This window comes from Phaethon lepturus, unplaced genomic scaffold (assembly GCF_000687285.1).
Source record: "Phaethon lepturus isolate BGI_N335 unplaced genomic scaffold, ASM68728v1 scaffold21000, whole genome shotgun sequence".
In the NCBI taxonomy this organism is placed as follows: domain Eukaryota; kingdom Metazoa; phylum Chordata; class Aves; order Phaethontiformes; family Phaethontidae; genus Phaethon; species Phaethon lepturus.
The window spans coordinates 1-24,619 of NW_010512843.1; the positions used below are offsets into that span (position 1 = coordinate 1).

At 35.1% G+C, this 24,619-nt stretch overlaps 1 protein-coding gene across 1 annotated transcript in view; it reads right to left on the reverse strand.

The window, feature by feature from the left end:
* Window positions 1–676: 676 nt before the first annotated feature.
* The window catches only part of CCDC67 (coiled-coil domain containing 67), a gene marked incomplete at its 3' end in the record, with an annotated part of 28,886 nt that continues 4,943 nt past the window's right edge, over window positions 677–24,619 (reverse strand). Inside the window, exons 2-9 of the mRNA XM_010288513.1 lie at window positions 21,411–21,582; window positions 19,963–20,058; window positions 14,438–14,572; window positions 10,342–10,455; window positions 7,492–7,704; window positions 3,128–3,273; window positions 2,407–2,512; window positions 677–874 (exon numbers count right to left, since the gene is read on the reverse strand). Of these exons, the coding sequence (XP_010286815.1) occupies window positions 677–874; window positions 2,407–2,512; window positions 3,128–3,273; window positions 7,492–7,704; window positions 10,342–10,455; window positions 14,438–14,572; window positions 19,963–20,058; window positions 21,411–21,582 (1,180 nt within the window). The remainder of the gene's footprint in view (window positions 875–2,406; window positions 2,513–3,127; window positions 3,274–7,491; window positions 7,705–10,341; window positions 10,456–14,437; window positions 14,573–19,962; window positions 20,059–21,410; window positions 21,583–24,619) is intronic.

A 24,619-nucleotide genomic window follows, 5' to 3' on the forward strand; every position in this document is an offset into this window, starting at 1 on the left:
ACCTTAATGATTCTGTGATTCTGTGAATATGGCCTGGTAAAGAGTGCCACACAGAAGGAGACATCTCTCATTTTCCCAAACACTAACTTTCTTATTGTCAAAAGAGAAGTATTACATTAATGACAATTTTCAATATGCAGTGATGCTCTCAGAAAACCCAGAGATATCCAGAAACCTCTAAATATAAGGTCCTTTTGATATACAAAACTAAGTAATGAAGATAACATTTAAAAAACTTATATTTTCCATTAAAACACTGGTATCTTGCAGTATTCAGCTTTAAAATTACCAGAATTTTCTCAGCAGATTTGTAACATTCTTCAAAAAGCTTTAAAAATCCTGAAAAATTAGGAGATGCTCTAGATAATCTAATAAATGTTTCTAGTGATAAACCACATATAATAACAACAATCTGGAAGTTTCCAAGACCTTTTGCATGTTAAAATGGTAACTATATTTGATGGTCAGAATGAATTGCAATTTAGATGTACAGTTGACATTTACTGGTTCTTTCTTGCTCCAGTATCAATTTGCCTCCTTTAGTAATACCTCACAGATATTGCAGCAATGCTGATGAAAACTACAGCAAGAAACATGTCTTTTTTCACAGATAATACATGTCATTATCAATAGTGTGGACTAAAATGATCTAGGCTGGTTTTGCCTGCTTGCATACCTGTTGTTTTGCTAACAATTTGTCTTTTATCTCTAACTCCATTTTTAACTGTCTTTCCAGAAGACTAGCTTTCTCCATGATAGTTGCTATAGTGATCTCCTTCTGATGAAGCTCTTCTGTCAGGTCAGAGATTTCTGTCTTCATTCTTTCCTGCTCAGAGCAATGGGAACGCTCCTCTCGATAAACATGGTTTCTTATCTGTAGCAAATATGTTTCAAAAAGAAAAAATGTTGTGCAGTAAATATGACTGCATCACTTGCTACCTATCAGTGACTTTTTTTGCTGTTGCTTCCAAGACACTAACTTTTCCAACTGAATAAGAGATTTTTGTGATTGTATAAAAAATGTCTTCATGAGTCAGTGCACATAGGTTTACTTATTTTTACATCTCTTTTCAACCCTTACATTAAATAGGCAAATGAAAGCACAAGAAATGAGCAAAATACAAGGCATTTAAATTAACATTTAAGAAGAATGTAATAAAAATAATGTTAATTATAAGAATTGGAATTTATGGCAAAGAATATCCAAGGAAATGTCCATTCAATAAACTTAAGTATGATTTATTTCAATTGCCTCAAAGTTAATCTAGGTTTAAAATAAGTTTAATGCAGCCTAAATTAACTTAGAAGCAATATAAATAAATTAATCTAGAGATTCTTTAATGAGAAACTATGTTAGAAATAAAGAGTATATACGGTAAACCACTTTATGAGAAATTTTCCTGCCATTATATATACAGTTTAAGGTCAAACTTTCTGCACTATCTCCTATGCAGAGTTCTCCAAAGAATCAACACAAAGACTGTTTTCATAATCTTTCTACTATGAACAACAATTTAGTACTAATAGATTTCTTTATTATATAAGAAACAAAACTACAAAAACCAGCAAACAACCTTTGAACCCATTTTAACAATTCCTCGCAGTACTGTACAAGATCAGTAACAGATGGCGTTTCATTTTTATTTATGCAAACTACATAGAAATACTAGAATTGTAAACAAATAGATGTAGATGCAAAAAACCGAAGAGCTAGATCATGACAACCGTGCCAAAATTGCTGCATCCAAGTCAGCTGCATCCAATTAGAGATATTCCTGCTTACACTGCCACTCAGCAAAACCACAACATGCCTGTAAGAGGCATTCTCAGCATCCTCCACTCCCAAAGTGTTTTGGCCTGCCAAGCCATATGCCATTCCACAGTGCCATGGCACTGCTGCTTGCACACCACACTTCTGAAATGTGCAATGCAATGTGATGCACTGTTCAAACTAACTGGACTGTGCAGCAGATGACTGATTAAGCTTAGCCTTGTGTATCAGTTGATCTTTTAGCATATCTTATACCTGAGACCGCCTACAAACTACAACTTACCTCCTATAGCCTATTTACTCATAGCCTTGCAGGGTTTATTACTTGCGTGGTATGATCTGAATCACAGTGATGCGTAGGCATGATCTCTTCCATTACTTCAATGAAGTAGCTAGATCTGTTGTTAGCGCACAGAATCAGAATGTCAATTCGACAGCTATACAACCATGTCCAGAAATGCAACCATCTATGAAAAATTTTTCATATATGAAAACTTCATGGTCTCCTAAATCCACATATCTCCTATCTTCCTGCTCTGTGCTGCACATGCACATACCCAAGGTCAGTACTTGGCTTTGTTATAAAAATCCTAAATTGCAGTTAAGATCTGGAAATACTTAATAATATGAAATACCTTGTTTAGCTCTTCTCGTTGGTGTTCTTGACTTTGTGCCAACAGTAATAACTCAGAGTTTTTATTTTCTAGTTGCTCAGTAAGTTGTACATGAGATGACTGATGCCTTTAAATAAGAAATAAACAAAACATGAAACAAGCAGAATGTTCAATAACCTTTACCCTACAGTATCCTCTCCACAGTGTAAAACTGTAGAAGACCTGCTTGCTGATGAAAAGAAATAAAACAACCAAAGATTTGGCTGAAACCAGGTTGGATCTTGGGAGATTTCTAGAGATTAGGGACAATGCAGAAAGAATCCTGAAATCTCTTGTAGACTGGTATTTCATATAATCTCAAATAGCTACAGTAGATTAGATAAACCATGAAAAGATGAACATATTATTCAAAGGAGGTTAGGGAGAATCTTAATCACACTACTTCCAAAGTGTTTCAATGCCAAGAAAATGAAAGAAACTGTAAACATATAAATAGAAATATATGAAATGCATTGATTTGTAAAGATGTAAGCAGCATTAAAGCCTTTTACAGAGCCTGCATCTATTGCCTGCAATCTTGTCATATATAATTGCCAATGAAAAAGTTTATTGTAAAATTGTTTAGAATCTGACATTCGAATCCAGAGTATCTTTTTAAACAGACTTAATTTAAATCAAATGTAAGAAAAAGAGTTATTAGCTCAGAAGTATGTAAGTTAAATGTTGTCTTCAACATACATACTTTATTTGAATTCCCTGCATATCTTTATACCGTCTGGTTTTCAATAATTCTGTATGCAACTGTTGGCATTCCAACTGTATCCTTCCCCAGAGAGCATCCCGTGACTGCAGCTCATTTCTCATTTCTGAAAAGTCTGCCTCCATGTTCTAAAGAAACAAGCAAATACATAAATAGTTAAGTAAAACTAGACAGCTCAAAACGCTGTATTTTAACACATCATTTTCGATACCATTATAAATTGTATGAAAGGACATACATGCTTTTATTTTGAGTTTCATTTCTGAAAAAGGCATTCCTTTCATGTCAGTTCCTTTCTCCAGAAATGTCATCTAAAAATCCGATGCTGAATATTCTTTAGTTCTTGCAATGTTCCAATGCATCTGTCTCTGAAACTATCATGGGAAACATCATTCAGAAGTACTTGATTGTACTAAATGCATCTAGAATGTGTAGTTTGGTTGTTTCAGCAGGTTCTGCACCCTAGAACATGCTTCACATGCAAGAATTAGTGCCATAAGTAACTTCCTTTTTCTATTTTCCTAACAGCATTTCCAAATGTATAAGCTTGAAAACTACAAGGCCATAGAAAGACAAGACTAGGTGCATGTCTTCACTAAACATTGTCTGGAAGCTTGGAGCAGATACATCCAGACTTCACAGAATCACAGAATCACAGAAACACTACGTTGGAAAGGACCTTCAAGATCATCAAGTCCAACCATTAATCCAGCGCCAACATGTCCCCTAAACCATGTCCTGAAGCGCCACATCTACACGTTTCTTGAACACTTCCAGAGATGGTGACTCCACCACCTCCCTGGGCAGCCTGTTCCAATGCCTGACCACCCTCTCAGTGAAGAAATTTTTCCTAATATCCGATCTAAACCTCCCCTGGTGCAACTTGAGGCCATTTCCTCTTGTCCTATCACTAGTTACTTGGGAGAAGAGGCCAACACCCTCGTCGCCACAACCCCCTTTCAGGTAGTTGTAGAGAGCGAAGACTTATGTACTTAGATAAAGTGTATGCTCAGTCATGTCCAAAACTAGTTCTATCTGCATGGAGTTAATTGTTTATTTAAACGAACATCACAGCATTTTCAAACAATCACAAAATCACACAAAGACTTTTCTTAGGGAGTACACAAATCTTATCTCTACTTTACCTCTAATTTCTGATTGATAATGTGATAGATAACCTGAAGATACATGTTACATTTGGCATCAGAAAATCTGAATTCCAAACAAAATCAGAATTCCCCAAAAATATAATGAAAACATACTAAGGATAAGAACTTTGAAATGTAACCCACAAGTAACAAAAGTAACAATAATCATTAGATTTTGCAGTAATAACAGCCAGAGAATACTTATTTGTTCTCACCCAAGATCCAAAAGCATGTTCCAGTTTAAAATAAAAAGACTTTCCAAGGGTGTTGTTCCTTTGCCTTTAAAAATATTACACTAAAACCACTAGTATTTTTCATAATTTCTTCATTTTATTTTAATATAGTTTCTGTGTTTAAAAGCAAAAATAAAGCCTTTAAACTGTCAAAAGACAACTGGAATCCAGAAATGACACTGCAAGCAAGGAACTTCAAAGGTTTATTTCCCTTAGAGCCTCATATTAGAATGACCTTCCTTCCAAGAAGCCTGTGGTTTTCCTCTGCCTGAAAGGGCTGTTGAAGACAGATATGAAGCGCTTTTGCGTTTTTTATATGGGCTGCATATACATATTCATTCATCTTATCCTTTGTTAAATTAAGGCTGAGAGAGCTTTTTAAAACTCTGAAATGCAAGTCTGGGCATATACAAGTGAAATAAAGCTTAATGAATTGTTAAAATTGTCTGCAAGACTTGCTTATGATCATCTTCATGATTTCAACATTCAAGAAATAGCTGCAATTATTTTATAATACATGAATCTGGGAGAGGGTTGGCCCTCTGATTTCATTTTGGGGTTGATAAGGGGAATGAATGCTGCACAACTGTGTGGTGGAAGTCATATCATCTGTGGCAGACTGCAGTCATCATACATATTTACATAAACTGTATTTTCTTCTGTGAATTATAATAATAGCAGGAACAGCAGAAGCCACAGCAGCAGCAGCAACAACAATAACTGAAACAGAACTTCAGGTCAAGAGTTTCACATATCACTTCAAAAAATCATTTAGAGATGTACCACTTATTATTTTAGGAAATATCTATTGCACCTAGTTAAAACACCAAAATGAAAATTAACTTTGAACCAGAAAACTTTAGGTTTTGTTTAGAAAATACCTAATGAAATATAACTTTTTAAGAGTCTGTTTCAAGTTGAAAAATTTACCAAATCCTGTCTTTGATTCTGTGAAAACTGTTCCTTCAACTAGCTTGCCATGTTTGATACCAGAAGGAAGTCTCAAAAATATCCTGATCAGCTCCTGTACTAATTATATTCAAAGTTGTTCAACCTTTTCAATACAATTATATGTTGTACTTCTATGTAAATTAGTGTCCAGCAGCTGACTTAATGCAGACTTTCTAACAACCAAGCCTCCTGTGTGATGTTTTCAGGCTGCTTCTCATGTACGGCTGCAATTAAGTTTGTCAGACCATTCATAAGGTAGAGAAATAGTCTGCAGTCTTGTTTGGATCTTCTAAAGTTTGTATTTTCTGTATAGCCAACAAATTGGTCTCCTATGCATTTCACTCTATTGCTGTTTCCTTGCTAATTAATAGTATGAGAGAAACATTTAGAAGCAGACATGAAATGGTGATAGGCATAGAAGATACATCAAGCACAATACTAAGCTCGCTGCCATTGCCATCAGCCTTCTCCCCACCAAGGTTCTCAGCTACTCCTCCCTCCTTTACCCACATCAGGTCCAACTATTCCCATCCTTCACCAAGCACTCCTTCACGGACATCTGCTTACTTCTGTCTGACAACAGGCCTTGCACTTCCCTCTTTCTCATACAGACATTCCTAAAAAAATATTTTCTTTGAGCTACATGTTTTCACCATACATTGACTTTACATCAGTGTTTCCGTTCTGCAGCTATTTGCAAATGTGGCTTTTCTAACTCAGCAGTATTCCACACCACCAGCACAGTGATTCTGCAACTTTCTGCCCTTTAGCTGATAATGTTATGTACATCTAGCTCCACTTCTACTGAAAATGTCTTCAGTGCTTCCTCCAGCTCCTGCATTCTATTCACACGATTCCAAAAATCCGGTTGAAAGATTTTCTTAAAGGGTACAGCACAACAGCATCTACTCTCTCCGTTGTACGGCATCTGTCCACCTGCTCCAATTGCCATGATTTGTTCCACTCCGTATTCTAGTCTCACTACTTTTGATGGCAGCCTTTTTAACAGGCCCCAAAACAGAAGTTTTTGCCTGCATATCGGTAACTTGTATACAGGCAAATGACTCGGTGAACTAATGTGTAAATTAAATGTATAAACATCATATGTGCTACACTTGGCTGTTCTGACAACACCTGAACTTAACCTCCAACACATATATGTTCATTGCTAGAAAGTATATTGTATATGAAGTTAAAACACTGCAAGGTTGTCTATAAACAGAAATAGATTATCTTTCTCCATAAAGAGTCAAAGTTACTGTAGACCACTCAATATATTACTGAACCTTGAAGTGCTTAAATAAATAAGCAAAAGCATAATTTATATATGTTACCACAAAAAATAGCAAGGAGAATCTCATTCCTGATCTGTTTCAAACATAGATAATAAAAAAAGGCTGTAAAGATCTTGTATTATGTCAATATCGCCAGAACTTACATATCACGACCAAAAGAAGAGGCCCAAATAGCTGTCTTCATAGATCAGTGCTATGTTGAGAAAGGGTAAACTAGGGATAAGATAAAAACTGATGGTTCTTCACATGGCTGGCAACTTAAAAATTAATTGACTGAAAAATCTTCTCTCAATAATAAAGTATACCATACACTTTTCTATATACTTATTATTCTCTATTATATTATAGCTATATGGCAGAGTCTACAACAAGGTGTAAATCAGATAAAGAGATTTCATACAAGTCATTCATATACAAGGAACCAAGTAAACTAGGCTAAGTTCCTGTAGATGCTGTGGATATAGGAAAGTTATATAACCCTAGAAAAACAGACAAGAATAAAATATACTACTACATATCAAACATATTTCTGTTTTCTCTTTAAGTATTACTTAAAAAAATTGTACTCACAGCTCATTCTGTGTTCCTGCAAAGAATATACCTAATGTACATATCTTTTATATAGGTTTCTCACTACAACTTTTTAAAGTATACTCCTAAGTAATTAATTCTCCAGCATTAGTTCCACAGTCATCATAAAAAAGAAAAAACATTACTACCTGGCACTGGTTTTGGTACATTTTTAGATCCTCCCGGAGTTTCAGATTTTCCTCTTCTAGTTTATTCTTGTTTATTGCTATTTCATTCACAGTTGCCTTTAGCTTTTCAATAATCAACTCATCCTTTTCACTTTCGGGCTGGCCATAGGTAATTATCTCTTCTTGGTTTGGTTTCTTACTGTTTATTTGGAATTGATAATTCTGGGTCTGCTTCTATAAAACAAGAAAATATTTTAAATGAAATCCAATAATTATATGTAAATTGCTAAGACCAAACCATTACTACTGAAACCATAAAGCTCTAAAAGAGACATGGTAGATGCCCCATCCCTGGAAACATTCCAGGTCAGGTTGGATGGGACTCTGAGCAACCTGATCTAGTTGAAGATGTCCCTGCTCATTGGAGAGCGGTTGGACTAGATGACCTTAAGAGGTCCCTTCCAACTCGAAGTGTTCTATGATTCTGTGATTCTATTTCCTTCTTCACCAGGTTTTGCTTAGAAAAGATGGCACAATTGGAATAGTTTGCATTGCTTCTCTCAAGGATACTTCCTTTTTTTACTCTCATGTTCCTTGCACTCAGTAAAAAAAAAAGTTTCAAAAACTTTCAAGGGCACAGAATTTTTTCAAGGGTTTTTCTCCTCTGCTGTGTATTTCCCTAGCACTTAATGTTAATTAGCCTCAAATGTGAAAAAGGTGATTATGATGACCTACTCAAAACAGTTACCTATAGAAAATAATTTGAGAGACATGTTGTTCTTTGATTCATTGAACTCAGTAGGAGTTGTGTGTGTATGAGCCTCAGGATAGATATTAACCTTTGACTAGAGGGCTAGCAATACATAGTTCAAGTATACACAGCTCGGTTACTCCAGTAACTGTACTATTTTGATATTATTATCCTTAAACTTGGGCAATAATCCTTTGCACATTCTGCAGAGCCCCAGACTCCATTCAGTTTCTTGTACTAATTAAAATACTAAAACCAGAACTTCAGAAAATTGGTATTGCTGGTATTTGTGAATTCACAGGCATCGTGAAGAAGCATAATTGCTATGGTAACTGTTTTTGCTGATCAAAAAATTATCCACATGGATCCCTTTACTGGGAGATTAACAAGCAGCAGTAATCTTTCAGAAGATTGAGAATTAGCTGAAAAATGACAACAAAATATAACCTGGGAATCACATATCATGTGCAGAGATCAAGTTGAGCAAGAAAATGTATAATAAAAATAAATAGAGTTACAAATACTATATTTCATTTATAAGGACTGCAAAAAGGCATGCTTTACACAGCTTTTGATGTCATTGACTGTGTTCCTGTAATTTCTGCTGGCTGAACACCTAAGTAGAACTGACCACTGGCTGCAGATCAAATAAAAAGCCAGAAGAAATTTGCAGGAAAGTTTAATTTTTATAGGTAATAAATTAAGGTCCCCCTGACACCTAAGTTATGGAGTCTGATACACCATAATGTCAAAGCATCCTGTGAAAAATATAGTACAAGACTCCAGCTGGAAATCAAAGACCTCACAAAAGAGGAATTTGAGACAAAGACACAGGACCAATTAATGCTTTTGAAACAGAGAGTAACAATCAATCAGTTGTGTATTTAATAAACTAGTTGGGGTTATGTTACAGTTGTGAAAAAATTGTCCTCAAAGAAAGTTCACTGATGGCAGTGATGTAAGCCTCAACAGAAAAATGTGGATTATCACTGTGAGTACTGTATTTTGACTTGTCTAACTACATGCATCACACAGGAGTTTTGTCTAGTCAAAGCCTTACTTTTTTAAAACATTTGTATGGAAGTTCCATAGTTGCAATACAATGCTTTCAGCATCTATAAACAAAACTTGTCTGTCATCCTTGGAAGCTCTGGATATGGGTAAAGAGCTTCACAGGAATTGGTAAGAAAGTGTTTCACTAGGTTAAGATCCAATGAGCTTAGTAACAGTGGAAAAGGGGATTACCAGTCAGCAACATAATTGGCTTCCCTTTACTTAATTTTCGAGCTGTCTTGTGGCCCAGATAATTTGTAAGCTATTTTCTAATTTTTTTTTTTAGAGCAGGATAGGTCATCAAGACATCATTAAATCAACATTTTGTTCTGGATTGGAAGGAATTAAAAAAATAAAGATATGCTAGATTGGTAGGCTATATAAAAAAGTAATAAGCCAATTGGCAAGTAAGAAAGAATCACAAAGTCAACCAAGGATTGAATGGTAACTTGAAAGCTGAAAAATATGATAAAAAAGGTGTAAGTTATCCAACAAACAACTCCAAGTGTGATTTTGGAGTAGCATATAGAAATTAATTTTTCTGCATAAATTATATTAATGTATATTTATGATCTTCAAAAAAATGAGTGCTATCTAGGATTTGAGGGAACTTTATATTTGAGTCAGCATAGTAATGGCATCTACTACTTACTTGGTAAGATACTTTTCAATAACTTGTCATGACAATTAATTGTGTATTAGTAAATAGCATAGAAGATAAAAGTATCTATCTCCACAGTATACTTAAAAAAGTAAAAAGGAACATGTACTGCTTTTGCAGTTTTTTTAAATCAGAAATATTGTAATTTTCATCATGATACTTATTCTTTTTCTCATTTCTATGAGAAAAATAAAATTAAAATAACTGTACGTATCATTAGATCTTCCAGCATGGGTCTGCCTTACCTAAAGCAATTTATTCACTACCAATACATCTATGTACTGTCAGATTCACGATAAGCTTCGTCATGTTCCAATTTTTAAAATTAAATTAAGATAACTCTTGCTGAGCTAACAGCTCATTTAATTCTCATTTTCTTCCTAAAGCAGGAAGGAAGGAATTTTACCTGAAATAAATTACATTTCTCAGCCAATAATTTTTGTTGTACATCTAAATAGATGAGATAATTTTGGCAGATTGTCCCCTTCTTATCCCATTCTCTTGATTTTGCCTTAAATTCCTGAAAGACAGCAAAACAAGGCTAGTAAACACAGGGACAATAACTTCTTTCATTAATCTAAATAACATTGTAATTTGTATAGTTCTAAGAAAAATCTATTTTTTTAATTAATACATTCTATTTTTTATATATAATATATATAAAAAGTGTATATAATAATATACATTATACATATCTTTCCATAATTTTGGAAAGAATCAAAAAAGAACAGTTCTATAAACCAGCCATCCCCACCAGAAAAAATCCAGACTTAATGGCTGTTAAACTGAAAAAACTGGGGGTTAAACATAGTAATTGAATAAAAAAAAAAAAATTTAAAACACTTCCATTACTGTGGATTTTAGAGTTATGACTATAATATACCCATTTCATTGGAAGGTAGTTCCTGTGACTTTAAAGCTACATCAATGTCAAGTAGAGTAATCAGCAGGGAATCACTAAACCATAGAATCACAGAATCTTTGGGTTGGAAGGGTCCTTAAAGATCAACTAGTTCCAAAACCCCTGCCATGGGCAGGGATATATTCAACTAGCAGAGCCCCACTCAACCTGACCTGGAACGTTTCCAGGGATGGGGCATCTACCACCTCTCTGGGCAACCTGGGACACTGGTTCACCACCCTCATTTTCAAAAATTTCTTCCTTAGATCTAGCGTAAATCATTACCCCTTGTCCTATCGCTACAGGCCCTGCTAAAAAGTCTGTCCCAGTCTTTCTTGTACGCCCCCTTGAAGTCCTGGCAGGCTGCAAGAAGGTCTCCCTGGAGCCTTCTCTTCTCCAGGCTGAACAACCCCAACTCTCTCAGCCTGTCTCTCAGCCTCCGGGACAGGAGGAGGTGTGTTCCACCCCTCTGATCATTTTTGTGGCCTCCTCTGGACCTGTTCCAACAGGTCCATGTCTTTCCTGTGCTGAGGGCTCCAGAGCTGGACGCAGCACTGCAGGTAGGGTCTCCCCAGAGCGGAGCAGAGGGGCAGAATTCCCTCCCTCGACCTGCTGGCCACGCTGCTTTGGATGCAGCTCAGGAGATGGTTGGCCTTCTGGGCTGTGAGTGCATATTGCCGGCTCATGTCCAGCTTTTCATCCACCAGGACCCCCAAGTCCTTCTTGGCAGGGCTGCTCTCCATCCCTTAATCCCCCAGGCGGTACTGATACCGGAGGTTGCCCTGACCCAGGTGCAGGACCCTGCCCTTGGCCTTGAACCTCATGAGGTTCACACAGACTCGTTCCTCAAGCTTGTCCAGGTCCCTCTGGATGGCATCCTGTCCTTCAGGTGTGTCAACCGCACCACTCAGCTTGGTGTCTTCTGCAAACTTGCTGAGGGTGCACTCGATCCCACTGTCTATGTCATTGATGAAAATATTAAAGAGTACTGGTCCCAAGATGGACCCTGGAGGGACAAACCTTTAATATTCAGACAAATGTTTTGAGTGTGTATTTTTTTTTTTTTTTTTTTTTAAATTGGGTAGCAGCTACTGTGAATAAATTTAACTGCTTGCTCTCTTTAAAATCATTGCTTCTGGTTCTGAGTTCATCTAGTTTAAACAAACAACTTGTTTAACAAATTCTATCATATCAGATTTATCTGTATACTGTTTTTGTATTTGCACTTACATTCCTATTCATAGTGTATTTGAATTTGCTCTTAAATGGTACCAGATCTTATATGTTCACAACTAGACTTTAAAGTTCTTCAAAGAACTCCAGTTACTAGCGCTGTTGCTCTTTTAGTTTGAAGAATTAGCAAAATAACAGTATACTCTTTTATACAGTGAAAACTATAATATTTATAAGCGGTTACAAGAACTTCCTTTTTCACAATGGAATTGTTGGTTCCAAAAAGAAAGATGATTTTTTATAATTACCCTAAACTGGTGTATTCCCCAACTTTTAAAAAATAAGATTTTAATTGCTACTGAAACAAGACTGAATGCTTTCCAATATAGATTAATACAAATCTTCACTTACAGCTTTCCTAATACCTACTTTGGCATTTAAAACCAATAACGTCTTCCCATTTTCCAAAATGTGATACAAATGGAGTTTCAGATTACTTAATGAGAACTGCAGGTTCAAGGCCTTACTAAAGCACTGCTGAGCTTAGTAGATTTTCAACACAGTAATTATTTCCTGAATACTAGAATTTGCTGAATATATTCCAAGCATTCATTTTTCATACTGCATAATTAATCAAATTGTAGCATTGTGTTATATTATTTTCACATTTTAATCTTGAAAAAGGTCATTCTCAAATTAACTGGATCAGACAGTTTCACAGTAGTGATATATTTAGGCAACGATAGATGTATAACCCATTTATTATTCTTGTAGTTGCAGATGTTGGCAGCTATGTTGCAGGCCAAAGCGTAGTAGCTTTTCTGATAGTAAGGACTCTTCCATGTGGAAGAGACAGCAACATTATGTAGAGATAGGATGTGTCTAGGATGTCTCCTGTCACGGAGGAACAGTCACATGAAGGTTGCAGAAGTTGGTCCTATATCTTATAGAATAACACATAAGATAGGTAAGTCCAAAATAAAGATCCTAAAACACTTCTTAATTGCAGCTTAAATATGAAAGTACTTAAAAGCTCTTAGATCTTAATTTTTTTATTTTAAAGTTCTCAAAGTGTCTAAATAATCTACCTCATAAATCTACATAAATCTACATCATAAATCTACATAAATCTACATCATAAGCTTGTAAGTCCTCACAATGCTTAGCAGCGAGGCAACTAGCTCACACTTTCAACTGGTATTCCTCTGCTTACTTTTCCTACAGGACCCAGTTCAGTAATTGCTTGAAGCACACACTACTTTATTATGCTCTTTACAAAAGGATGGCCAGAGAAAATGTAAATTTTTTTGTGATCCTCCTAGTCCTATCAGACTAGTGGTTAGACTGTTCTCTCCATATGTGGAAGACTCAGTTTAGTAATCTTCTCTCCAGACAAAATCTGAACCAGAATCTTCCCATGTTAATTTTCTACCTAACAAACAAATGTTACTTTTCAACAGGCTCTGGAATTCTTCCCGTTGAAGTTGTTTCACTTTGCACAGGATACCAGCAAATTTATTGGATAAGTAAAAAAAAAAGACGCAAAAATTAGTACAGTTAGAGATTACAGTTATAAGAAATGAGACTGAATATCAGTTTCTGCACCGGTGAATGTAGCCAGAAGAGTATTTGGGGAGATGCCACCACTTGGAGGCACACTCTGTATTTGCTAGTTTTCTGTGCTGGCTAACTCTCCTGTGGTGGCCCAATAAATATTTGATTATTCCACAGATCATAAAGTAACTTCTGACTCTCAGAAGTCAAGGCCAGGCATTATGATCAGAAATCAGTATCTTCCTGTATCCAAGAGTAAGTCAGTTAAAATCCATTCTGTGTCCAGAGGGATAGGGAATATGATTGAATCCTGTGCTCAGCATCTCATAGTATCTAGCCACCATTCAGTACGTTGGATTCTCTGGGAAGTATTTTTAAGTGCCTAATCCTTCCCCATGTGTTACCTAGGGAAACTAGGCACCGAGGTCAAGGTTGCGAAGTGCCTCAGGCACATGGGTACTGACAAGATAAGTATGTAACAGTTTTCAAATCCTAAATTCTTTTTCTATCTAGCCCTACATGGTCAAAGTTGTCCTGAGTTCTATAAAACTTGAATTAATGGTTATATTATCTAGTACGCATGTGTTAACCAGGAAAAAAGTAAAATTTATTTATAGTTACACTTATGAAGAAAATTATTTATATTAACTCATAAAACTACTAAAACCACTAATAAAACATGGATAAAAGAACAAAACCTGAATAGTGAACTATACACCTTCTCTTGACAGAGCAAGAAAATTATATAATTTTTATATTATTATTATTATGTATATATATAATTTTTATATTATCAGGAAATTAAAGTTTACAACTGGAAACCACAAATTAGTTCTAAAGGCATACTAAAATTATAGTAACAAAGTATTCTTACCTCCATTTTCTTGTATAAACTGCTCAGTTCAGATGGTATCTCTAGGCTTTTCTCCCATTTTTCTCTACTTTGAACCTTTTTTTGTTTTAATTGATGTAACTGTAGCTTTTCATAATTATGTGTCAACTTCGAAAACTAAAAATGAAAGCAGAGTTGAACATTCAGAATCTAGCAAAGATGACCATGTGGCCAAAGCTTTCCTTAAACTAGAATCGCCAACTGCAGCTTCAGCATTCTAAATATTTAATCAATGTAACAAAGAATCAATTAATAAAATTAATTTCTTAGAAATGAACAAGACTAAGCTCTCATATAAATGTTAACTGTTCAAACGAGTTGATCTGACAGCTACTTAATTCTGCTGAAGTTCTTTATGGCACCGTTACCCATAGTGTCACTTCCTCTACGACGTTTATACGAAAAGTTCTACACTTGTTTACTGCCATCTTGTGTTGACATTTTTAACGGGTGCTTCACTAACCAGAATGAAGGATTATCATTAATGTATTTTAAACTTGCATGTTTCTTTTACAACAGGAAAATTGTTGAAATGTGATCTATATGATGATTGCATTCTTTTGGAATCATTAAGTACCAAAGAGTGTCTATGAGAATTAGACACTAAATATTGTTCTGCCTATTGATCTTATAATGAAAACATGGCTTAGGAACAGAGGCAAAGGAGTCAGAGGCAGAGAAGGGAAGATACCAGTAGAAGTACCAGCCTCTTTAGCAAAACGGCCGGTCTGATCAACAGTTAGCTATACTACACAAGCAAAGGAGCTAGTGGCCATTTCCAGGTTTGATATAGCAAACTGACATTGACTGGTAGAGATATGTACATCTGGATTAGGAAAAAAACCCCAAAACCCAAGGATATTGACAAAAGAAACACTAAAAATATGGTCTTGAGGGAAGCTGAATGAAAGAACTTTGTAAAGAATGTTGAGTAGAAAAGAAGCTTCCAACTATGAATACTGATCATGTCTCTTGTTGTTTTGTTCCTTTAAATTCAGTTATATATGATGGTTTACATTCTCTGTAATAATTAGGGCTTCACTTAAAATTTTCCAATTCTAACATAAAATTCTTTGCCTAATCAAACAAAATCCATAAAGCCTGATATTTTCGTCAACTTCTCAAGTGAACTACTGTCTGGAAAAGAAATTACTTCCAAGGACATAATTGGAAGTGGAATGTAATCCTATTGAACCAACCTGGAATGAGCAACTGAGGTCTGTGCAGATAACAACGATGGCCAAAAAGGTCCAGAAAAGATACAGAACAGAAAGTGGATTTAAAAAAACGATCTGTGAACTTCCTACAGACTTTTGACAAGATTTTGGAAACTCATAATACGGAACAGCAAAAAGAATCGAACAGACCAGCAGATAGATCATTCTAGAGTATAAAGTTTCATGAAACGAGGAGATCCAAGGACAGATGTCCCCAACTGAGTAGAAATCCTGTAACATGGACTTACAGAGCTGAGATATCACCTTCAAAATGAAATCAAAAGTCTTGCAGAGAAGCTCCCTGTATTTAAGAATTACCTTGCTGGAGAACACAGTTAAGATAAAATATTTAAAATGAGTCACATTATCCAAACTCAAGCAACATGGAACTCATTGCCTTTGGAAGAAAGATATGCTTTTTCAAATAACAGGAATTTTGTTCTTGATTGTATTATGGAATGTGTGAACTGCCTGGGAAGAGCAAACCCAGATGAAGACAATTATTAGACTGTTCATGCTAAAAAGGCTAGGAAATACAGGATCCAATACTTTAGCAAATCAGTCTAAAATGGAACAGTGGCCAAAATGAGAAAATTTAGTTTGACTATTAGATTAATTTAATGAAAGTAGGGTATTTCAAACAGATTATAGTCTGGATGTTATCACGACAGGAAACTAACTAAAAGCCAAGAATCTTTCCATTTAACACCAGATATTTGCTTTAAAAATAAGGTCCAAGTTGCTCTACTGGCATATTGTACAAGTAAAAAAAATCTGAGGCATGGTACTGAGTTCTGGGATGGGATTTATCTATGTTTAGGCTTCTGAAAGTTAGACATCCGAGCCTGAGCTACTCGGCATTAGAAAAAGCTGCCTCCAAATGCTTAAGTAATTTCAGCTGTCTTAAATTCTCATCATCCACTGAGATGAATTATATTCTACGGGTGTCCATTTCCCCTCATTGATCCTATCGGGAGCCTGAGGTAGCTCAGACATAGCCATCTAGCTTTTAAAAGTCTAAGTGAGGCAATTAGTTGCTAAAGTGCTTAAAGCAAGAACGGCTTCTTATTCTTTTGCTGGGAAATTTCTGTCATTTTCAAAATGAGAATAACTACTAAACATTAATATATAAAAAAATGAAGGAAGAAAGTAATGAAGATGAACCCCTAAATTTTTTGCTATTTAATTATGACAAAATGTACATTTGAATGACTGCAGCAGTGTGGCCTAAGAGTTTCAGGTTACATATCAAGAATTATTTCCCTAATACAAGAAAAATACAGGTTTTACTGCATTCGTCAGGCACACAATCAATTCAGTGGGAATGTTGCTCTTTAAATAGCTGCTTTTATCAGTAGCAAGGGTAAAAAGCACTGAGGACCATAGAAGCAGTATATCAGGGAGAAATTGGAATAGCCTAGGATTCTTAGAGCTAGAAAAAGTGATCCTTTCCACTTCTACCAAGATTAGGAACAAAAATTGGGAGGGATTTTAAGAATACATCTGCAGAGAAAGATACAATGCTACTAGTAAATAGTAACAGTCACACCATTTGTGCAAAACTGAACTGTAGCTCTTAAGATTGTACAGCGTAGAAAGAGGTATAACTTTCAAGTGAGGATAACCAAAAGAAAGGAGACAAAGGAGATAAGGCAAAGATTAATATTGTCAGGAAAGCTCTGTATTTTAAATATGCGTTTGTGCAGCTGAGAATTAGGGACATTAAAGTTATTCTATTGTAGACACTGCAGCACTGTAATTAAAGAAAGGAACTAAGGAGACGTGGCAAAAGCGAGAGGAGCAGAGTGGGATAGGCCTGCTGTCTAGCATAGGTGCTCGGAATTGTTCTGACAGGCAAACTTTCTGTTTATGGCACACAGAATCTAGGCAGGCCTCCTGACTCCAGGCACTTAACAGTTTTCTTCTTCCGTCAATGTGTTCTGGATGGATATTCCATGAAGGAATACGGTTTGGTGAAAGAGGAGGAGTGGGAATCGGAAAATAAAATGCAAATGGCATCAGTGATGGAACCTTTGGTAAAATAAATAGGATGACTGAGAGACAAGGAAATGTTTGGAGGCATAGATTGGGAAAGTGATGTATATTCTTAAGAGCTAGAAATCCAAACTTCTTCCATAAAGATAAAAGGAGAAGCAATCAGGAAACTCAAAGAAGGGTTCGGTGATCTAAGAGGTAACTAAAAAGGAGAGTCTTGGCAAGAAGTATAACCGGTTTACAGACAGAAGCTTGTAGGTTAGGAAGTTTAAGATTCTTTAAAAAAACACAAAGAGAAAACAGATAATATTTGCCCATGGAAAGGGCTTATAGGGTAAATAACTTCAGAAGCAAAATCTTTATGAGAAATGACATGGAGTTTCAACTTCAGAAAGTTCAACTTCACTGAAGATCTTAGCAACAACATGTAACATAAACACAGTCATTTTTAGCATGTGATAAAAAATTTAAGCGAAAAACATTGCAGGAAATGTGCAAAAGGGTGAGAAAAAAGAAATCTGCTGTATTTTGAGGGATAGCTCTGCATTGCCAAAGGTACCTTACAACTTATATGCAAAAAGTCACACCGTCTTTCATTGTTTAATGTTTATCTTCTCAATAATCATGCTAAAATGTTGGGGTTTTTTCTGTAATTCGTGTAAATTATAAAACAGCTTTTGTTTCTATCTACTTTCCCAAATGATTAGAGGTGTTAATTATGTAACAACCAAAACATTCTCTGCTTAATCACAGAACTGTTTGCCAAATCAATTTCCATATATAAAAGAAAAAAGAAATTAAAGACAACATAACATTAAAAATCAATCATACATTTATTGGTTTGATGGATTTGGGTGGTAAGTGTTATCAATTCTAGATGAAAATAATGATACCAAATTTATGCAATCCAAGATGATTCTATGATATGAGAGATGATTGGAAATTTTTAATTTTATAACACTAAATCTCTGGTGGGAGACTCCAGTGAAGGAAACAATAGCAGGAAAACCAATGTAGAATTGTGTATGTTAACTTGCTAAAATCTGAGAACAGAACTGACTGCAGTTTGCTAAAAAATTAGATGAATGACTGAAGTGAAAACAAAGAAGAAACAAAAATACAGGCACAGAGCAAACACAGCTAAATTGAATCACAGAATCCTAGAATCATAGAACCACAGAATGGTTTGGGTTGGAAAAGACCTTTAACGATCATCTATTCTAACGCCCCTGCCATAGGCAGGGACATCTTCAACTAAATCAGGGTGCTCAGAGCCCTGTCCAACCTGATCTTGAACACTTCCAATGATGGGGCATCCACAACTGCTCTGGGCAACCTGTTCCACTGTCTCGCGACACTGATCATAAATAATTTCTTTCTTATGTCCAATCAAAATCTACCCTCTATCAGTTTAAAACTGCTACTTTATGTCCTATCACTTATAGGCCCTGGTAAAAAGTCTCTCTCCATCTGTCTTATAAGTACCCTTTAAGTACTGGCAGGCTGCAATCTGGAAGGTCTCCCCGGAGCCCTCTCTTCTCCAGGCTGAACAACCCCAACTCTCTCAGCCTGTCCTCACAGCAGAGCTGTTCCAGCCCTCGGATCATTTTTGTGGCCTCCTCTGGACCCGCTCCAACAGGTCCATGTCTCTCCTGTGCTGAGGGCTCCAGAGTCGGATGCAGCACTGCAGGGGGGTCTCCCCAGAGCGGAACAGAGGGGCAGAATCACCTTCCTCGACCTGCTGGCCATGTTTCTTTTTAAGCAGCCCGGGATACGACTGGCTTTCTGGGCTGCAGTCACACACTGAAATGAATAAAGCCAAAACAAATTCCCAATGTCAATAATCCAGGTTACTCTAGTTTTTCCCTTATGGAAGCTATCACATCACTTTAATAATCCCTTTAAATGAGGCAAACTAAAACCAGAAAAAATTATAGAAAAGACATGACGGGAACAGTTTCAGTCTTAAAATTCCTAACATGCATCAGAATCTTATTAGCATGAATCTAATTATCTATTTTCTTCATTCACCAAGGTTTTTGGTTATTAGTCCAAAGTCAGGAAATTGAGTATCTGTCTTCATAACGGATGTCACAATCACATCAACATCCATCCAAAGAGTTTGGACATGTCAGTACAGAAATGATAAAGGAGCCTGGTAGGAAGCTGTAGTCATCACCATTTGTATGACACAATTAATCTTTCCCAAATCCATAAAGGGACATCTATACCGTTAGGCACATATAAGCTCTTTACACTGCAATCATAAAAGAATGAAACTGCCATCCTTCTTACCTGAGATTTCAGTGCTTGAAGCTGAGTTTCATAATTCTGAGCCATTTCATATTTAGTTTTCTGTAAGTTTTCCAGTTTCTGCTGAAGTAAACCTACCTACAGTTAAAATAAGCACTCAAATTTACCTTCTCAGAAGTGTTCCAAAATATGCCATTTTTGGAATAGTCATTTGAAACTTTGAAAGAAGACTGTTGCTTAAAGGATAGATATTTAAAATATATATTAATTCAGTAACTTAATAATAAAACTGGATACCACAATGTATGTATCAACATCAAGTTAGGGATTTTATAGTGAAAAATCTCATTGTATGCTTCTGTTATGATTTAATGATAATACTGTATGATTCTGCCATGAAAGACCATTTAATGAAAACATTTCTGACCCAGCTATACGAATGAACTGCTATGCCCTGTTGTGAAAATTTTGCTTGAATGTCTTATATAATCATATAAACTACTTTCAACTTATGTACAAATTATCAGGAGATACTGTGGACTCATTTCAGTCCCTAAGTACAGTGCCATTTGAGATATCTTGAATTATCTGACAATTTCACAGAGATCTGAGAAATATGATGAAAAGCATACACGACATCTGTTTTTCTGGAGGGGCAGCTGGAAACTAGGTATAATATGCTAAAATAGTTCAGATAACATCTCTGTACAGGCAAATAAATTGATGCTTTAAGGACTGGTTGGGTGAGTTATTCTCTTGGCTCCTCTGACTCCAATGACTAAGGGGAAATTCCTAATTGCTCATTAGGTAGAGTTATTCCATTTTCAAAACTCCCACTGGCAGTTTAGACACCTAGCTTACACAAGGATGCCCATGTGTAAACACCCAACTTCAGATGTCTTGAACTAGAACTGAACGCTCTGCTAGGATTTACTGATGCTCTGAATGAATATTCAGCAGACAAGACTGTGAATTACAGACAACAGCAAGTACACTGGGGCTTTCAGTTTGGTAAGCAAGTCTAAGTCGTAATATAATTTGAATCTTCACTATTAATAATAAAATTATCATACAAAGACAGCATATAACATAAAATGATAAAAATCAGGTATAAACAGAAATTACAAAGACATAATTTTGTGAAACTTTTCAAACTGTACCTTTCCATTTAAAATTTCTGATGAAACTAGAAGTGTTGGCATTTAGAAAAAAAATCAAATTATCTTTTTACAGCTAAACTAAGAATATTTGATTTAGACTTTAGGGAAACAGAAGAAATATGAGACTTTCAGTGACATTTTTACAATCACTTTTCAGAACAGAAGCACACTTTAAAACAAAACACTAAGGATAATTAGTGACCTTTAAAGGATGTTTGGTATTTTTTACATGATAGAATAACCAGGTCTCCTTATAGAGCATTTAGAGCATACCATTAACAAACTCCCAGAATAAATACTTTCTTTATAGAATGTGATTTTCTTAAATACCTCTTGACCTTTTTGATCCAGTTTGTTTTGGGCACTTGCTAATTCTTGATCCTGGATATCCATCTTTGCTTCTAAAGCTTTCATCTTCCTTTCCCATTCCAGTTTCTTGCTGTTTACCATGATGTCAATTTGATGCACTAACTCCTGAAGTTCAGTTTCACATGGAGAAGTTCTAATAATATTAAAAAAAATTCTTTTTTTCACATAAAGAATAAGGGAGAAAACAATTTTTTATTTACATTGCTAAGATTTTATTTTAATTCTGATGGAAATAACCACTTTTCAACATCAGAAAGAAATGGGAAAGATAAATGATGCCTGGAATGGAGGTGGAATCTTATTGCATCTATCTTAAATTTGCCTGAAAATCAAGAGTATTTAGCATATTCTGGACTATTTGCCTAGCTTAAATGCTGTTTGATGCCTTCTCACTCTTTCAGGGATGAACTGTCAAATGAGCATAAACTGAGTTGAAAGTATCCAGGCCCAAGCCTCAATGGACAAGAGTAGGAGAAGCTGAATATTAAGTTGCTTAACTTAATATAGGACTTCCCACTAAAGGTACATAATGATGGAAACAGAGTTTGTTGGAGGAAGTTATTCAACAGCTGGCTTGAAAGCAAGTCAGTTTTAATTCTAGTAGGAAGCACAGAAGTGAGTGCATTTTCAAAAAGAACTTGTCTTTGAGGGACCATGTGCTGGATTTCATAGAGATTTGTGCAACATCTGCAACATAAACATTATTTTTTTCCCAAACTTCTGAGATTAAACTCAGAATACATCCCTTACACTACGACTTCGTTGTCAGTAATAGACAATATTTTATATCATTGCTTTAGGAATATGACGTGTCCTAAGTAACAAGATAATGATATATGGTTAATTTATGGTATGTTAGAAAACCGAAAACAGTCAAAGTTGCCCTCTTAGTTACCCTTATATAGAAGCAGTGTATTAGTTATAAAAAATTAAACTTTGTCTGGACAGTATCGAACAATGTTTAGATAGTGGTATATGCCACTTAGCAGATATATACAAGGTATCTGAATTTAGTATGGGGATTTGTTTATTCCATATCCATTCCAACTTTGTATGTGATGATGAATATAAGAAAAATTTGAAATAAGAAAGATATTGATTATAGAAAATTTGGCTCCACATACTTTTTTTATGCAAGAAATTGCATAATTCTTTCTACAATCTAAAACCTTTAATTTGTAGAAATTACTATTTCACATCAAGATTATACTGTCCTTCTAGGTTGTATGAGATTTTTTCCTGAAGTATTTTGGAGAGTTTATTGCTCAGTTCACTTCAATTGTTTTGTTAACTGAGAGCTTCTCTTAATCTGTAAATTTACAGATGACATTTCAGATCTGCAATAATTTATTTAAAAGTCAGAATCTTTCTAGAACTCATGGATCTATTCAACTTTCAGTGAAACATACCAGCTAGAAAAAAATTTTTTATCATAATTAAATAAACCTGTTTATTGAAATGTGTCTGAACATTTTATTTTTCTGAATTACTGCTTCCTATCCACTTTAGGATTCTAGGGTTTGGGAAAAAGATAAAGGAGACAATTTACACTCCTGTCTAATTCCTTCCCATAAAATAAAGAAGGGGAATTTTATTCTATTAACACTTAGAGCTGCTTTTGGACTGTTAAAAAGAAGAATTAGCTGTTGAACAAATTGCTTAACTAGGTACATGAGCCCATAAATTTTCTATAAAATTTAATTTTCATCAAGTCATATGGAGGAAAAAATCAGACTGTTTCCTATCACTATGATTAATTACACATCACCAAAAAGAAGTCTGTTACTTGTCAATCATTAAAGACTTCAATCTGATCTCAGTTTACTTCAATTGAGATATGAGATCAGAATTAGTTAAGACAATATTTTGGATAAAAGCCTTTAGCAGACTTACTCACCACTGTAATGCTCGTTTCATCTCATTTATTGAAATAAAATTATTTTTATCAACTTTTTTTTTTAAATACCAAAACTATCAAGCATTTTTAGTATGTTCAGAGCTCACAGAATGTTGGATGTAGATATTTTTATACTAAGTACCAAAAGGGGCATATATATCACTGAAGTAAAGGCAAACCTTTCACTGACTGTTTTTAACCAGTGGAATAATGTGTTGAGTTCCTAAACTTTTGAAGAGTACATCTTTTTCATTTCACATTCTGTAAACATTTCGTTTCCACACAAATTTTTTAGTAGCATCTGGTTTTAGAGCTTTTTTTATACCTTTCTTGTTTCCTGTTCTTGTTTTAATTGCTTTACATTTTTTTTTCTAAATAAGAGATTCTATTTATAAATCAGCCTAATATACAGCTTCATTACTTTCTTTAGAAGACATATTTTTATCTTATCTTTATAACGTATTGGAATATATTGAAATGTGTCATTGTTAGTCGTTGCAACCTTTTCTTGGCCATGAAAAAAAATATTCTCATTTAAAACCTTCAAATTACTCTTTTCAATGGTATGATCTGATAATTGTAAAAATTTCTGCATTTTTCTCTCTGCAATGATTTAGAGATTAGTGTATCCAGTTACTGCCATATCTAAATGAAGGTACAAATAAAACCAATGTTGTTTCTCTACTGTCAACCCTCTCTCCTTTGTCTCAAACAGATATACTGTTAGTGGTACACCTGCATTCTCTTCATTTTTTTCATCTGTCATAGTGACTATTCATTGTACAAACAAAGTTTAATCTTAATTTAATTACCATTTCCTCACACTTGCATAATTTTTGTCTCTTTTTTTTTGTTTTGATTAGAAGCCTATATTGAATTTCCTGTTGATAAAACCAGCAATTGTATTATTTCATAAATTTGTTAACTAACCCTCCTGATACCTAAACTGATGCAAAAAAAGTATTGTAACCTGTTACTTTTCATGATATAAACTTAACCTTATGATAAACAAGTTCCTTCACTTTATAATCTGAATGCTGTGACATTGTTTTCAGTTATGACATGTTCCATTTTCCTTTTAGTAATACCTAATTATCTCACTGACATTTTCCCCAAAAGTAAAAGTGATAGCCACTGGTTATAATTTAATTGGTTCTTTAATTTATAAAAATCTAAAAGCTATGTATTCTCTTGACTGCTGATGGTACACACCTCTGTGTGCACATGAAGTGCCTTTATGATTGCTAATAATTTTGCAGGCATTCTAACATCT